The 17,988-nt window shown below is 48.5% G+C and overlaps 1 protein-coding gene across 6 annotated transcripts in view; it reads right to left on the reverse strand.

Annotated features, from left to right (window-relative positions):
- LOC119379251 (uncharacterized) overlaps nucleotides 1-17,988 on the reverse strand; it is a 168,989-nt gene that overhangs the window by 21,339 nt on the left and 129,662 nt on the right. For 5 of the 6 annotated variants that reach the window (XR_007414842.1, XM_037648499.2, XM_049411916.1 and 2 more), the window contains 2 exons: nucleotides 15,086-15,541; nucleotides 13,528-13,708 (listed from right to left, as the gene is read on the reverse strand). Coding sequence is in view for 5 of the 6 variants with exons in the window: in XM_037648499.2 (XP_037504427.1) it covers nucleotides 13,528-13,708; nucleotides 15,086-15,541 (637 nt within the window). In the remaining variant the exon portion in view is untranslated. The remainder of the gene's footprint in view (nucleotides 1-13,527; nucleotides 13,709-15,085; nucleotides 15,542-17,988) is intronic. The other variant, XM_049411917.1, reaches the window with a different exon arrangement.

Raw genomic sequence — 17,988 nt, forward strand, 5'->3', positions numbered from 1 at the left:
GGCTTTATCTTCAATCTCTGACAATCCAGACATTGGCGCACACGCTTAAACATAATGACGGTAACTTCGGACACGTGAGTGCATGTTGCTACGTCATATTTTAAAACATACATAACCGGACTGTTTGTGCATACATTTTTCATTGTGAACAAGGCTACCATGCAGGAGCTGAAACATCTTGCTTTTATGTTAACATTCCTGGTCGGTGTCCGTTTTAACCCCATGGGCTTGAAATGACAATAACAGAAAGATAGCTGACAGCAGTATCATGCTCTCGCAAAGCAGGGTAGGAGTAAAAGTGAAAGCTCACACCTGGCTCCTTCGTGCATACGTAGCGTACTGTGGCACGGAGCAGAAAAGTACCATGCCGCCGATAACTTTTACTGCACTTTTCCAGATTGTGTAGCCTCTAGGGGTCCGCACACATAAAGTGAGAGCAAAACAACGCTGTTAAAAAAGAAAAACATTAAGAAATCGCGGTTAAAAACAACGCACTAAACCGTCTGCTTCCCTTCGCTGGAGCGAGGCGAGATCACGCAATCCAACACTGCACGTCGCAGCACCTACGGCTCCAGTGATTGGCCTCACGCCCAACAGCCGCCTTGTGCTTTTCAAATGTGATTTTAACCTATTTCCAGTTTAAATACAACCTTGATTTTTTTTTTTGTCATGAAACTAAAGAAACTAAACTTGACAAAACAAGTAAAAACAAAAAAATATGTAATTTTGGAAAAAACTTGCATTTTTCGAGTAGCATCTCCCTTAAATTAACCAAAAATAGTGACCATGTGAGGAACGCAACTTATGAAATGGGTCATTTCTTTTATACATAGAATGCAAGTTTCGCTTTTGAGCTGGTGGTCTTGCTGAATATGGCCAGGTCACCGGCATCAAGGTGGCTATAGCGATGAGAGACCCTCTTGCACCGTTGGCATGTTTTGAACACTTATTGTAGGGTATGTGCGCAAAGCTCGGACGAACACAGGAAAAAACGATGTAGACAGAAGGAGCGCAAACTATCAACTGATTTATTCTTTCTGAATCCGTGTAAGTCCGGGCGCTCTGTCGTGATAAAAGTATCAAAAAATCGTCGACGTATCTAAAGGTGTTAAGTACCCCTTCATTTGAAAATGCAAGCCCTAGTGAGCGGTCAATCGCGGCTAAAAATATGTCACAAAGGACCGGGGCAACACAAGATCCTATACAAATTCCTTTGCATTGGATATAGAAATCATCATTAAAAAAAAATAAAGGTGGATTTTAAGTAAAACTCTAGCAAGGACATGAAACTGTCTACTGACACCCCAGCAGTGTTCTGAAATCCAATAACACCATTAGTTTCAATGCAGTTTCTGACGGCCACAATAAGTTCACCATGAGGCACCGAATAAAACAAGTCCTCCACGTCTATGGAAAAGGCATATCCTACATGTACATTGGAATTCAGAAAACCAACTAGTTCACTGGAGTTCTTTGTAGCAAATGGGTCATCAACATGCAGGGCACTCAAATGCTTCTGCAGAAAGTGGCTAATTAGTCAGCAGGATTCAGGATTCAGTCAGCAGTATTGTAAACCTTTTCAGGCTTCATGGGAAAGGTTTGAAATTTACACACGAGATCCCTTCCGATGGTTCATTACAATTTTTAGATGTTACTTTGCAAATCGGAAGACGCCATATTTGCTGGAAATATGCACCGCGAGCGCAGAAACCGCTTATGCCATTTGATTCTGCGCAATCGAAGATTGTAAAGAGGGCGATTGCAAGTTCGTGCCTTCATTCCGCTCTAACTAAATCGTGTCCGCATACCATGCATGAAAGTTTCAATAATCAAGTTGGCAGGCTTCTAGCGGCCGGGTTCCCTTGTGAGGTAATCGCAGCAGTGGCTGACAATCTTCTTAAGAAGATCAAAAATGATGGAAGACGTGGTGGCAGCACCGAGTGCCCACCGAAAAAGGAGCGCATTGTTGTGCCGTATATGCACAAGGTCGGCCATAACATGAAAAAAGTGGCAAATCGGCATGGCGTCGCTATGGTGTTTTCAGCACCCAAAAAGCTTGCCGGATTATGTTCAAGGATTGGCGGAAAGGAATCCCTACGCAATGGTTGCGGAATCAAGCATGCTGAAAGCTTTGTCAAATGTGCCACGAAAGTGGTGTATGAAATACCCCTCAAATGTGGAAAGTCCTACGTGGGACAAACGGGGCGTTGCATAAATGAGCGCGCCAAGGAGCATGCCTTGTCTGTTCGAAATAAAGGAGCGCACCTGCCCGCTCATTGCGGCACATGCTTAGGATGAGAGCCTTTGCTTAAAAAGATAAAGATTTTAGGAAAGAGTAGGAACAGATTGGGGCGGGAACTGTTGGAAGCTTTTATCATTAAAGAGAAGGGAGATGATTGCGTAAGCGATACTTTGGTTAACCTATATAAGGCAGAAGGCAATTTCTTGCGCAGGTTTTGCTTGACATGAGGTGGGCATGATTTCTTTGCTTTCTCTCCTTATCCACTTTTCTTGTGACGTTTGAAGAAGCTTATATAAGCTATTTCAAGAAAGAATAAATCAGTTGATAGTTTGCGCTCCTTCTGTCTACATCGTTTTTTCCTGTGTTCGTCCGAGCCTTGCGCACATACCCTACAATAAGTCATGCACCAACTCGCCCAACAAGAAGTTCTTCTAAGGTTTTGAACACAACTCCTGTCCTCATAATTTATACGAACAACGAAATATTTCACAAAGCACAACTGTTATCATTTCTTCCTGTCGGATGAACACAGATAAGCTTCCAAACACTCGCTCATGCTCACATACAAACCTTGAAGCATGCTCGCTGTAACCCAGCAATGCCATCATTGTTTACAGGGGCAGAAAAATACAAGAAGACACCATAAAACCAGAAACAGAAAAACAAAAATCCTTCATAAGGTAAGCTTTTCACTAACAGTTGCAGGGATTTATCGCACGCTTCAAGCACTTTCCCTCTTCTTTCGTAGCAGCGTGTGCACTGAAAGCTACGCGGGGGGTGGGGGGGTTGACAAAGGGGCGAGAAGCTACGTCGATTCGTCAGCACGATGTCACGAGCTTAAGCACTTTGTTCTTCTGTTTTCTTTTTTTTTCTTTGAATGCACGGTTTACCTTCAGTGTGATCGTGAGCGTGCGCGCAGCCACGGTAACTATGCAGTTCACGATGCTCAAATCAGCCAAAGGTCGTCGACTTTAAGTTTATTGTGCAGTCATATGGGTTTATGGCATCATTTGTCATGAGGAGACCGAGCGATTTTTTTGCTGACTTTGAGAATTGTAAATTCCGGGCCGCAATGCCGCACTATAATGTTTGGCTCACATGTTTTCAGGAACTTCGACCACCGGTCGGCAGCGTCTTCTGACCATGCTGAAAAAGTGTTGCAGGGCCCTTTTAAAGGTCCATTCCGGCGATTTTTTGGCCATGTCAAAGTAATGGTGCTTTTATGTTCCTGAGACGCTCCTGTTACGGGCCTGATAGCAGAAATACTCGGCAAATTGGAGAATAATTTTAAATAAGCAAAAAAGCGCAACACCGAAACCGTAACCCAACCGAGTGTACTGTCTACGTATGACATAGACGTTGTTACGAACGAACCGGAAGTCGTGCAAGGCATGCCGGTCACGCCGGCGCGGAGTATGAAAACTGTGACAGCCTGGACGACAAGCGAAGCGCCGGCCAAACCAACGCTGTCTGTCGCCTTGTGCACAGCAGACGCTCGCTGTAGCGGCCTAAGCGCCGAAGTTAGCGGTGCCCTCGGCTGCGTCACTTCCGCCGCCTTGCCAATACTGACGTCACAGACGCAAGGTTGCCAATAATTGTGGGAAGCCAGGAGGGCGTTTGCAGACAATCTTTAAAATTCATTTGCAAACAATCTGCGCATGTCTCAAGCCTGTAATTTGGCATAAATGACGGAAACTTGCAAAGGAACGTACCCAGTGAATTTCACTGCGATCCATCGACCTCGAAAAATCGCCGGAGTTGGCCTTTAAACATAAAACGAAAAGAGATAGATATGTTTTCTTTTGTACTACGTAGCCTACAAACGGTGTCTGTGAACTACATGCAGAAGCACAGTAAAAAATGTGTGCTTCGGCTCCGTAGCCTTGGCTGTGCTGCCAAAGAAAGTTTTAAGGCATAAACGCAGTCATGTAAAAAAAGGTTTCAACTTTTATAGTATGCCACAATGCATCAGCTTAGTGTCACCGGTGTCCACACCAGTAATGTAAGAATGTGCTGTTCTAAACAAAAGAGACGCCAATCAGTCCAAAAAAATGTTTAAGTCGTTCGCCTTCCAGCATGGAAGCCTTGTTTGTGAACAGAACAAACAGTGAACAAGGCGTCCATGCTGGAAGCCGAAACGTCATGATCATTTTGTTTGGATTGGTCGGAGCCTCTTTTTGCTTAGAATGTACCCTACCAGCCAGACAGTATGCAGTCATGCTCTCGACTTCAAAAATGTGCTGGTGGCCATGCATCGTATGCAGCGGTTCTAACACAGAAGATACAAAATTTATTGCAACAGTACTAAAGCAGCAAGAAACAGTGGCTGGAGCATTTAAGCTGGCTTGACAAAATAAAAGTAGAAAGTGCGCATGTAACAAAAACGGTGAAATAATGGCAGGGGTGGAAATGACACGGTTTTTCTAGGGGCGCTTCTGGGAGCAGGGAAAAATGCAGTTTTGGAGCAGGCTTGCAGCAGCTAATTTAACATTTCAGAAGTGTAACAGATGGGTCGTATCAGACTTTATTTTGTATTAGAGGTGCATGCATCATATATATTCCCGCTTCCATCTGCTTTCGACACCGAATGGTTAAAGGAGTTGAGACATCAAATTTGTGGCTTGTGCAATCATTTAAAACATTTCTTATTGCTCCAGGAAGCATGATACACGCTCTAAGATTTATATATTCCTAGTAAATAATCTAATATCAAGTTTATTTGTTTGTGTGTGTGTGCCTGTGTGCGCACGCGCGCATGTGCGCGAACGACTTTCGGTTTCTGGCCACTGAGTAGCACAGTGATATCAGTCTGGGAAGCATGATGAGGACCCAGAAAGCTATGATGCACACACTACTGCGTGTGCTCTCACACACGAGCAAGCAACCACCCAGATGCTTTCAACACTCGCTAAAATTATTTAATAGAAAATTTTAATGTGAATGGTATTCCGGTATATGCAAAGGTGTTTGCGTAATACCGGGTTACCGTACGATGGCACCGACACCTTCAGACACTTCATACAACCACAATCGTAGACACATTTCTTTGTAAAAAAAAAAAACATTTCAAGCGGCAACACATTAAAATTTACGCTGCTGCCAAGAATTTACACCAGCAGAAAAGTAGAATAAACTAGGTTTCTGCAATAATTCTGTGCTTGCCAGGTTCATCTCAGAGCCGCCAGATGGCCTCGCCTATCCAGCCTCTCGTGTTTACGGCTACAGTAACCAGATATTACGCTAATACAAAGAAGTGCACAAACAAACAAATTTTCTAATGTCTCCTTCGCAGGTTTGTGTGACGATGCGAAGCACTTTGCAAAATGCCAGCAAGCTTGGCTAGTTCAGCAACACACTGAGAAAAACGAGTAAGTGTGGTTTTACAGGCCATACTCTCTAGGCTTTCCTGTGAAGGGGTCCGCTCTATGCACGGCTGGTGCAGAAGCCTAGCTCCGGTCCCAGCCGCAAATAGTCGTACCGTGCACGTGTAAACGTCCCCTTCCCGTAGCGCGAGTCATCGTAGCTACGACGGGTTTGGGCGAATAAGGCAACAGGCTAGAACAACAAACAACACTTTATTGCTGCACTAGCAATAACGCGTAAATGTCGCGTAGAGGGATAGTCCGCTCTAGTAGAAAACAAAGGGTAACGCTTACACCTTCGGTCGATGTTCGGCTTGCGGAACTTGGGGCGGTGAGGTGGTACCTGGCAGGTCAGCAGAGCAAGAGCGCGTCTGCCCGTCTGCTCAGTTGTTTTATTCACCTCCCGTGTCCCTCCCCACCGCGAGGGTTGTTTCCCTCGCAGTGCGAGTTCCCTTTCCCGCGAGCCAGAATGCGAGGATTGGCGCAAGGAGTGGCGGGAAAGAAGGGGTTGTCCGGAAAGGGCGACGGTGCTCCTCTCCTAGTGGTCCCTTGGCTCCCGCCATCAGTTCGCGATCGCGCCAGCCTTAAGGAAAGGAAATGGGCGCGCATGCTCTCCCACACCCTCCTCTCCTAAGAAAGCCCTCTGACGACAAAGACTGAACCATGAGAACAAAAAAATGTTTTTTTTTATTCGTCTTCGAGGAAGGCAAGGAGGGCGTGGTCCACGTCCATGCCCTCCTGCCCTGGCAGCTCCGCCGTGGGTGCCGCCGGTGCCCCCAGTGGTGTTGCCGCAGCCACGGTCGTGTCCTCCGTCGTTGCCGTTGCCGCCGCCGTCCTGGCCCCTGTCGCCGTTGCCACTGCCGTCCTGGCCTCCGTCGCCGTCCTGACCTCCGCCGGCAGCCCCTCGGGTGGACCCGCTCTCGCCGCATGGCCAGTGGCTATAGTCAGTAGCCACTGAGCAAAGTCCGCCTCCCGGGCCGCCCGCGCCAGCATGGCCCTGGCCGCCTCGCTGAGGCGTTCCTCGGAGGCGTCGCGGCTTGGTGGCAGGGTGTGTCCCGTGCGGCGCCGGTGCAGCATACTCTGCGCATGAGAATCGTGCACTATTACGGTGCACTATTACGGTTAGCCGCGTTCCTGCGGGCACCGGGAGGCAAGCCCCGTTCGGCCTCCGGTGCGCGTCCGCCACTGTCCTGCCCTGAAAAAGGCGGTACAGGCGGGCCGGAGGCGTCCCAACGCGGGCCCTCTCCTGCCGGCACCAGGGCCTAGACGAGACGTACGCCACCGGGGGGTCCACTCCATCCTGGCCCCTCCAGGTGGCCACATCTTGGTAGCGGCTCTGAGGCGAGGCGGCCGATTCTCTCGGCTGGGCTGGTGGTTGAGGCGAAAGGGCAGCCGGGTAGCGGCGGGGCGTACGGGCGGCGTTGTCGCGTGCCGGGGGTCCTCCGCAAAGGCGTCTGCTGCGATGCCTGGGTGCACTGGGGCGGCGACGACGATGGAGGGTGTGGGGGCTCGCCGTGGGGAGGTGGTCTCCTCTCAGAGCCGTCCCGGCGGCTATTGAAGCTTCCATGTCGGTCCATCTGTTCGGTGAAAGTCGACACAGAAAAGGATTAACACTCGCAGATCATGTTGCGCGTGATTCGTTGCACCCCGCATAGAACATATCAAACGCGGCCTATCATGCAGAGTTGTCTCCGCCTGTTTCGCAAGAAGTACCGCGGCTCGGGGCTCTTCACTCGGTTTCGAGTGTTCTCAGCCGCCGCCGCCTGCGGCTCGGAGGGGGACTGATAGTCGTCCCCATGCTCCTCCCGTGACACGTAGCGTTTCAGGTCGCATATGTGCACTGGTCCGCCGCTCGGATTGCCTTTCATGTTCGCGAGCCGATAAACAAGCGAGGAAACCTTCTCTCGCACTCGGTACGGCCCGGACCATTTCGGGGCCAGCGAGGCTGCAAACTGTTTGCTAGCGTCGCTAAGAACATGATGGCGTCGCAGCACCAGATCGCCCACTTCGTAGTGTACGTTCCGATGCGAGCGGTCGTACTGCGCCTTCTGTTGTGCCCTAGTAGTGCCGGGATTACTGCGCGCTTTACGTAAAACTTCCGCTAGCTTCTCGCGCAGCTGCGCTGCGTATTCAGCTCGTGCTGATGACGCCACTGGCATTCCACTGCGATCCGCGAGTACCGTCTCCATCGGATTCGGCAGTTCTCTCCCCTGGTTTAGAAAAGAAGGCGCATACCCAGTCGAGCGGTTCACGGTCGATCGTAACGCAAACCCGATCTCTGGAAGGTAGGTATCCCAGTCCTTGTGCCTTTCAGAGAACGCGACAAGCATGTGCTTGATGTTGCGATTGACTCGTTCCGTGGGGTTCGACTGAGCATGGTAGGTGGTTGTTTTCTTGTGCTTAGCCAAGCGCGGCGCACGTGTCAACAAACACCTTCGCAGTAAAATAAGACGCGTTGTCTGTTATCAACTGCTCAGGGAAACCAAACCTGGTGAAAACCTCCATCAACTTATCCAAGATCACTTGAGCCATCAGCTTTCTAAGGGGGAAAAGTTCTACCCACTTAGTGAAGTGATCCGTGACCACCAGCAAGAATTTGTTTCTGCTAGGAGTTGTGGGGTACGGTCCCATTACGTCACATGCCGCGATTTGCCAGGGAGTCTGGCTGTTGATAGACTGCATGAGGCCGGGCGGTCGTCCGCCTCGGGGCTTGACGCTTTGGCACACGTGGCATGAACGGGCGTAACAAATCACATCCCGCTTCATGCCTGGCCAGGTAGCGAGGCGACACAACTTAGCATAAGTCTTGGGGCCGCTCGCATGCCCAGCAATCAGTGATGCTACCGAGTACTTTTGATTTGGAGCAATTTTTGGAGCAGCAAAATTTCCGTTTTGGAGCACTTTGGAGCAGCAAAACTTTTCATCTTGGAGCACTTTGGAGCAGATAACTTTGCATCTGGGAGCACTCTGGAGCAGCAAGTTTTACATCCTGGAGTGCACTACACAAGCATATTGCATTAACATTCAAGCACCTGAATATTATTATGGGGCTCTTATGAAGGCTAGAAATATTTCGATCCATTGCAAATCTCATGGAAAAAATCGTCTCAGGAGAACTCCATACTTCACTCGCTAATGAAAAAATGAGGGCTCATGCAGTTGAGTGTTCTGCATTAACCTCTTTGGCGATTATTTTAGACACCAGCAAATAAACAGAATAACAGATAAAAAAAATTGCAGTTTATGAAATAACACTCTAAATACATCTATGGGGTTATCAACAGACGTGGTAGACAAACACCGTGATGTACAGCAGTGCCTCAATGCTAAAGAGCCACACTGTCCCTAATGCATTCCCCTAAGAAAACTCCAAAGCGAAAGCCAGGTTATTTTTCTTCTCGATCGACTGGTAGATCCTCCCCCCGCCCTCTCTGCAAGCTTTCTGCACCTCACCTGGTTTCGCGCTACCTCCATGATCGGCGCACCGATCACGGAAGCAGTGTAAAGCGACGATGTCATGTGATGACATCATCACGATATATGACGCCATGTTGACGTCACAAGTTTCGATTATCTATGACGTGATGATGGCGACATCACATTATTTTGTGCATAAATCGAACGTCGCCGACGGTCAATTTTCGTGTTTGATAAAGCATCCAAGGCTTTCGCATTATTATTGCATATTGAACGTTAACAGCCTGGCCGTTAACAACCTGGCCTTGCATACCAAACTGTCCTCCACCATGTCACCTCTGTGCCATGCGCGAAAGAGCTTCGCTTACCATCCACTTCACAGCTCCTCAATATTAAAAAAAAATTTTATTGTGATAGCAATTATATGGACACTTTCGGCGGATTTTTGCCGTTGCCGTTGCCGTAATTTTCCGTATAAAGTCCAAATTATTAACATCACCACGTGCATTCTAGCCGCGGGTAAAAGCTCGCGAGCGCTGGCGACGAACGCGGCTGAAGCGGAGATTAAGCTAGCCGGCCGTCTCTCTCCGTCGCACGGAGAGCGCATGAGATAACATCTTCCCACGTGTGGGCCTGCCGTCGATTGCTCATCAAACAGAGAGGAAATGCCCCGCCCGTCTTTCGTAAGGAGCATGAAGGGACGCCAGGGGAGCGGAGGGGGAGGGGAACCGCTTCGTTCGAAGGGCGCAGTTGCTTGCGCGCGCGCTATCTCAAGGCATCAGGAGACTGCTCGCAAACTTGCTGTGCTCTCAACGCTTACTTGGCGTTTAGAGAATTCGGAGCACGAAAACGCTTCGGTTCCTGGAGCGGTCATATTCCCTTAAACCAGCGTTTTGTTGAGTTACGCGAGATCGGATCCAAAAGAGTTAGCTGCTAGCCTTACTTCGTTTAACAATACAATTTGTTGGTATCGCATTCATTGTTTCGCCCTTAAGCGAAACTGAGTTTTTTTAACCATCAGCTATTGACCCTCGAAAGCGAGGGGCGGACGTGTAACATGGTGCAGCCACTTCACTGTGGGCCGTGAGCGACGGGCCCGCTACTGACAGCTGCGCATTTGCGGCTGCTCCGACCAGGAGATATGCTTTTATTAACGAGATGACATTTTTAAAAAAGCAAATAAAAATTCGAATTGGAACCCTAGCTCGTGAGCTCAAAATGGCAGGGCCTTTTAGGGAGCATTTAGCGCAGAGCGATTACAAACTCGGATGCGCTGGTGGAAGGAATTACGGAAAAGCTCTTCTGGATGAAGATCCATGGATAAAGTATATCTGAGGAAAAGTGTCAACGCGTTCCCACCGTTCGCGTGCTCTTCCATAAACGCGAAAGAAGGAAAATTCCATATTGTCCCATATACCTACTGCTAGCGATCCCAGATTTCATTCCGCGATGTCCAGAAACTGAAGTGACAGACATTTTAGCGGCACGCACGTAGTTATTACTGAACACTGTTTTCCTTACGTGCCGTGCGATGCTTGAAACGAGCTATCAGCAGCGTTTCTGGAACAGACGACGTCCGCCGATGAATCGCCGTCGCACTTTCTCGCTACCGATATGCTTAGACGTCACGAGCCTCTGCGGAGAGCGCGTTTTGCTGTCGAGCCGACTTGCAGAACAGAAGCTGCGTCGGCACCGTGCATGGCATCATGGCCTGCTCGGGACGACCGCGCGAGCGCTATTTATTCAACGGAATAACTCTTGGTCCATGGTTGCGACTTTGGCAGCCCCAAGATCAAGCTGCACATGTTTGGACGCGCCGGCAGTGCGATTGCCGGTGACAGATGCCCCGAAATCCGAGACTTTGGCGCAGTTTGGCGCAATTTTCGTCGATATTATCAGGATGGCGCAGTAAATACAATTTGGCGCACTTTGGCGCAGTTGGCGCAGGAATGGAATCACTGCCAGCAATGCACGAGTCATAAAAGTAGCGAAGCAGTGCTCCTCTCAACTTGCGCGGTATCACGACCTTGAATGACTCACTTGTGTCATCGTCGGATGGGATGTACCTCAGCAGGACGCCATCAGAATCCAGCAGATAAGAATCCAGAGCGCTCACAGCATTACCAGCTGTTGCCGAGTGCTCTGCACCGACAGCAATACCAGCTGCCCCCGTGTGCGCGGTGGCCTCGCCACCCGGCTCCCGGAGCCCGTCGAACACCTTTCGACAAAACGGATCTTTCTGCTGAGCTTCTAACAGCTCCCTTCTGCTGAAAACAATCCCCGCGCTAACGACAGCCTCTACGTGGTTCACGCTTTTGCCTTTAACTGACGTTTGTTCTGCTGTTTCCGCTAGCGCTACTTCAAGTGTCTCGCTCTCAGTCCGTTCCGGGTCAGTCTCGTGGCGGACTGGAGAACGCGATAGTGCGTCAGCCGCGGCATTGTTCTTGCCCTTGCGGTAGCATACGGTGAAGTTGTAACGCTGCAGAAGCAATGCCCAACGAGCCAGGCGGCCACTTGGTTCGTTCAAGCGCCTCAACCACGTGAGCGCCATGTGGTCCGTCACAATAACAAACGCCACTCCGTCAATGTAATAGTGAAACTTACGGAGAGCGAAAACTATCGCAAGACACTCTTTCTCTGTTGCCGAATAGTTCCTCTCCGCCGGCGTTAACGAACGGCTCGCGAACGCAATCGGTCGGAGGGCACCTCCATGCTCCTGAAGCAAAATTGCTCCTAACGCCAGGTCGCTTGCGTCTGTTTGAATCACAAACTCCCTGTTCAAATCGGGTAGCTGCAGTTCAGCCGTGTTAGCCAGCAACTTAGTGAGGCAACACAGTGCGGCCTCCTCCTCTTGACCCCAAGCCCAACGCTCGCCGTTCCGCAGGAGCTTTGTCAAAGGCGCCTGCACTGCCGCGCAGTCTGGAATGAATTGGCGATAGAAGTTCGCCATCCCCAGAAAGCGCCTCAGCTCGCCGATGTCTTTCGGCGACGGATAGCTGACTATCGCTTCAAGCTTACCCTTATTCGGCAAAATGCGACCCTCGTCAAGCGTGAATCCCAACAATGTTATTCGGGTCGCCGCTATCTGAGCTTTGTTCGGGTTCAGAGTGATGCCCACAGACCTCAGCCTTTCTAGAACGTCTCTCAAGTGGCGCAAGTGCTCCTCGAACGTTTTCGAGTAAACCAATATGTCGTCTAGATATGTGAGGGCGTGCTGCCACTTTGCATCTCCCAGAACTTGGTCCACTAGCCTCTGATAAATAGCGGGAGCCCCACCAAGCCAAAAGACATTCTCCTGAATTAGAAAAGTCCCCTGTGGCATGTGAAAGCTGACTTCTCTCTGTCTCGCTCGTCCATTTCGACCTGAAAATATTCCCGACTAGCATCATAAAGTACTTCGCCCCGCCTAGGTTGGATACCAACGATGAAATGGATGGAAGAGTGTATGCATCCTTCTTCGTAACCTCATTCAGCCTGCGGTAGTCTACACAAAGGCGATAAGTATTATCCTTCTTTGGAACTAGAACCACCGGGAAACCCCATGGGCTGTTTGACCTTTCCACCATGCCTGTGTCGATGAGTTCGTCCAAGGCGGCGTCAAGTGCCTTCCGCTTAGCCAAGCTAATCGGTCGGGGATTGCATTTCCAAGGTCGTGCATCACCCGTGTCCATTGTGTGCTTGACCAGCGTAGTGCAGCCCGGGCGGTCAGTGAAAATCGCGTCGTACTCGTACAACAGCGACGACAGCTGCACCCTTTCTCTTTCTGGCATGCTGTGTGCCTCTGCCAAAAGCGGGTGCACTGCCCTTCCCTGTACCGCGGCATATTGTTCTGGCGGGGTTACTTGCTTACTCCGCGCGCTTTCCTCCTCTCTCACTCGCGCTGCTCCCTGCAATTGGCATGCCATTGTCAATGCGGGTGCTTTCAAGAAAGCTTTAGTGCGTCTCCGTCGCGCTCTGGGTAACCCCCTCTTGCAATGTCAATGACAATACCTGACTTGGCGAGAAAGTCTCGACCCAGGATTAGAGGCATTTACAAACCGGGAAGATGGACAAAGCGTTGTCGCCTCACGCGTCTTTCCCAGCGGATCACAAGTCTAGCCGCACCGCTCGATTGCGCTGCGCCCGAAGCAAGGCGGAACGTGGTGTTGCTTTGTCTCAAGCGGATATTGTTCTCGCAGAGATGGTGCAACACCTCGTCCCCAAATAATGAAGACAGAAGACGTGCTTGCCAATTGCAACGTAAACTAGCCCAAGTGCTCTTATTTGTAAAAAAATTTCTTGCATGGCGCAGCTTACTAAAACCCTGCATGGTGCAGGGTTTTACTTTTGTTCATATGGTGGGCGATGGAGGAGGGTGGAACGAAGGGAGCAGCAATTCCACCCCTGAATATAGAAGTGTGCAGAACGGAAAATGGGATTGGCCAAGTCTGAAGAAAGAACGGGTATTAAAACTACTTGGTCCAGATATGAAGCAAGAGCCATTTAAGGGAACCTTGATAAACTCACATTATTTCTGCCGATGCTCCATCTTCGTCACTAGCGATGATCACATCATCAATGGAAGCAAAGGAGGCCGTGTTGTAGTACACGAACTCTCGTGTCGTTGCTTTAGGCAGACCCTTGATCAGGACCCGAGTTCCTCTTAAGGACGCCATGTCTTGCTCCTCATGGGCAGAAGCGGAAGCACCTGGGATGGCAGTGCCAGCATAAGGAACAGCTTTAGGAAGATCTTTGACCAGTACCTCAGTTTCTCTTAAAGGAGGCCTACAACACTTTTCCAAGTAACCGTCGAATAGGCTTATTATAGGAGTTTATTGCCTCACGAATCGACGACCGCAAAAATTTTTAGAATCCGTCAAGTACGAGCAGAGTTAGAGATTTGTCGCACGCTGCAATTGCTTACCCCGACGAGCACGATGGAAGCTACGCAGGGAGGGATGGCAGAGGGGAAAGAACTTGTTTTTTTTTTTTCGCCTTCGAAGGCGCGGCTTACTTTCAGTGTGATTGCAAGCGCAACGCGGGCACGTGGCGGCCTCCCACGGCAGTCGCGGTAACTATGCAGCTCGCAGTGCTCGAATCAGCCAATCGCCGTGAAATTGGGTATATGCCGCAGTCATTTGGGTATATGGCATCATTTGTCAAGAGAAGAGGGAACGATTTCTAGCCGACTGTGAATTAATTGTAAATTCCAGGCCAGATGCTGCGCTATAATGTTTGGCTCACGTGTTCTCAGGTGCCTTGACTACCGATCGGCAACGTTTTCTGACCATGTTGAAAACGAGTTGCAGGGCCCCTTTGAAACGTTATGTACACAACTGTGTACACCACTTGTTTTTGTTAGTTGTAACAACTAGTGGCTAAGAAAAGCCTTGCAGCTACATTGAGCTTTGGATGAATTGAACCTCCTGCATAATAAATTTGTTTTCATTTAACTTCATTTTGCAGTGTACTGTTGCATATGATTACTTTGCTGAAGGCACTAGTGCCACTAGTAGCCATGACAGCAAATGTGGAACACACTTTTTCAGCTTGCTGGTGGAAAAATGTTCCACACTCGCAGTCATGGCTACTAGCGGCACTGACTAACACTCCCAAGTTTAAAATGCACATATATACCCCATAAAGTGGACGGGGGGATGACCGCCGCTGTAGCTCAGTTGGAAGAGCATCAGGCGCGTTATTTGGAGGTCGCAGGTTCGGTCCCAGCCAGCAGCAAGTCATCTTTTCATCCACTTTACTTTCTTCACTTTTAAATCATAATTACTACAAAATAGCATCCCCTATACTTTCCTTGGCTTTCTTGTCTGTTAGTTCTAATTAACGTTGTGTCTAGCAAAAAAAAACTAGTACTTAAGATTGCCCTTCCTTCCTTCATTCAGAATAAATAGACGTTTAATTACGATTGGATTGGGAATAATTACTATAACACACATAAATTAGCATATTATGAAATTATTTTTGTTGCAACAGAATATCGAGTGCGTTGAAATAACATATTGATTTGACGCATTTACAGAGAGTTCTTCATAGGTGGCGTTTGAAAGGGTGAAGAAAGTCACCTTACCCTTTTCAGCAGCTATTGTAGAGGGAGCAGTGAGTGCGTCAGGGACAGCTTTAGGAAGAACCTGGATCAGGACCTCAGTTCCTCTTGAGGAAATCTTCTTTGGCTTCTCCAGTACAGAATTGGAAGCATCAGGGACAACCCTAATCAGGACCTTGGTTCCTTTTGAGGGAGTCAGCTTTTGCTTTTGCTTTTCAGAGACAGTAGCGGCTATTTTCGAGACAGGAATGACAGCATCAGGGACTCCAATAGCAGCATCCGGGACCACAGTGGCAGAATCAGGAAGCACAGTGCAGGAATCAAGGACAGGTGACACAGCACCGGCGACAGGTGTGGCCCCACCAGACACCGGAGTTGCAGTCAAAGGCGTTACTTCCACTGCACTTTCATACACCAGATCTGTACTTGATCCCGATGATGAGGAGCAGGATTCATAAACAGAATCCTGATCAAGTGGCACTGTCATGGAGAGGAATGATGTAAGAATTACTTTATGTTTGCGCATTCATGAGTTCTGGCAACACACTAAAGGCCTCTTATACTAGTTATGTACTTCCGGGTGCTCCAGAAATAATGTTAAGTACTATAAGCCTACATACAAGCTGTACCTTCAGGAGGCTTCAACACTGATAACTAGAGACCGGATTTTTGGCAAATGCCTATTTTGTTCCTTGCACTCCTATCATGCCATTTTGATATATGAGCATGAATTAGAGGTTAAGAAGGACTTTTATAGCGTTTTTATAGCACCTATAAATGCCTATTTTTGGTGTTTGTGCCTAAATGCTTATAAATGCCTATTTTCAAGATTGGCGCTTATATGAACGCTATTTAGCCTCAAGTTTCGCTCCCGGGTGCTGTTTGAGACCGTTATTCATGTTACCAAGTAAGATTGACTGTTGGGAACTATGGAGTTGAACCAGGCCCGTAGCCAGGAATTTTATTTTTTGGGGGGGAAGGGGGGGGGGGTGGAGCACTTGCTGAAAACCTTGACTATTTGAGAAAAACACCTATTATCATTATTTTTGGTAAAAACCTCTACTTCAAAATTTTTTGGGGGGGGGGGGGGGGAGGAGGGTGGACCCCTAGGCTTCCCCCTCCCCTCTGGCAACGGGCCTGGATTCAACCTAGTCCTCTAGTTCAACTCCCAGAAACCACCGCTAGCAGCAGTGAAGCGGGTCATGCCGGCGAGCATTCGCCGCCGCGCTGACATGGGCCGAGCGGTTGGCGAATGCGAAATCGTAGAGAGCCGTCAGTGAACAGGAGAGTGAAGAGCAAAAAAAGAAAGAAAAAATGTGATGTGCAAGCAGCTTTTGTTTTGTTTGTAATTTACTTTTTAGGGTGTTCACTGCAGTAGTGTAGCCAGAAATCTTTTTCAGGAGAGGGACGGGGGAACAACCATACCTTATATATATTCGTGCATGCGTTTGTATGTGTGCGTGTATACACACACACGCAAAACAACAGTTTCAGGGGAGGGGGGAGAAACCCCCCCCCCTGCCCCCCTTCCCCGCCAGAGGTTCACTGCTAGGGGAGAAATTCGCTCTACGCAATTCGACCCAGCCAATAGGAGGAATCCCTCCCTTCTGGTCTTTTAGCAATCTGGCTGTCTGCTCCTGCTCTGCACTTCTCAGTCATGCCGAAAAGACACTCAGGAGTGTGTTGATTCGACAGTGGACACTTGACTCACTCTGCAGAACACGGGAGTGCAAACCGTTCGGGCCAAAGCACGCTATGTTCAAATGTTGGCTCTTTTGTGGCATCTTAAGCAATAACATTTTTGTTTTTCTGTCGTAGATAGAGGTCGCGCACGTCTTCGTTTGAAATTATTTGCATTTATGTGAAAGTTTATTGTGCCTATATTTACGATATTGGAGGCCTAAATTGTTTTGCCTGCCTATTTTTGGCGCCTAAAACGAGCTTTTTTAGTGCCTAAAAATCCGGCCTCTACTGATAACTTAGGGCTGTATTCAGAGTTGGAGATATCGTCATATCGCTTTCAGTGGGCACTGATTGGCTGAATAAAGAATGACGGGCAAGTGGTCATTTCAGTCATTGGATTGTAAGTCACACAAGGCTACAGTGTCACCAAAAATGCTCTTCTCATAATATAGCCCCTGGTTTCATACCGCACATTGCAGCCAGTTTAGTCTCACAGTAACCCTTACTTCAGCACAGGCACGATACTTCATACAGGTTTTCAATATACAAAAATTCAAGGGTATTCAAGGACTTTCAGGACCACATCAAAGCTATTTCAAGGGTGTAGAAAGCCATCTCGTGTAGCAAATCCTTAGTATAGCAACGTTTTGAAAACACTACAGAGAGCTTCATTGCACTAGAGACAAGAGTTATACTCTAAATATTTAGCCTTACGCACTTTCTTCTAATGGGTGATCATAAGTTCTACCACTTTTTCAAGTATTCCACAAACAAACGTTTGCATGAGCCAAAATAATTCCAGCTTCGTGTATCCCTCACTAGACAAAAAATAGAGAAAATGAAAAAGAGCACTGGAGGTGCAGGATGTTTTGGCATGAACAGCTCACGAGATAAGCCAAGAGAAAAAAAAAATCACAGCATATCCACGGAGTGAATGATGATGAGTGGGCGAAGCTGCAGAGGTTCATCGGTAAACCGTGAATGTTCCGTAAATTCTGCCCAGTACATCATCACCGACGTGAGATCAGGTGCGTTTATACTAAAGGTTCGATGAGAGTTATGATGACTTGCAGCTCACTTTAATTTTACATGTACGCTGTGAATTTTCATTGTTTAATCACGCACAGGAGAAATCGCACACACGCACTACCTTGGAGGTCAAAATCCAGTGCCTATATATACGGGGTGGTCAGAACGGTTGTGCAGCGTGAGCGGTCGGTTTTTTCAATCAAGACGCTGCCGCG

This window comes from Rhipicephalus sanguineus, chromosome 1 (assembly GCF_013339695.2).
Source record: "Rhipicephalus sanguineus isolate Rsan-2018 chromosome 1, BIME_Rsan_1.4, whole genome shotgun sequence".
Classification (NCBI taxonomy): Eukaryota; Metazoa; Arthropoda; class Arachnida; order Ixodida; family Ixodidae; genus Rhipicephalus; species Rhipicephalus sanguineus.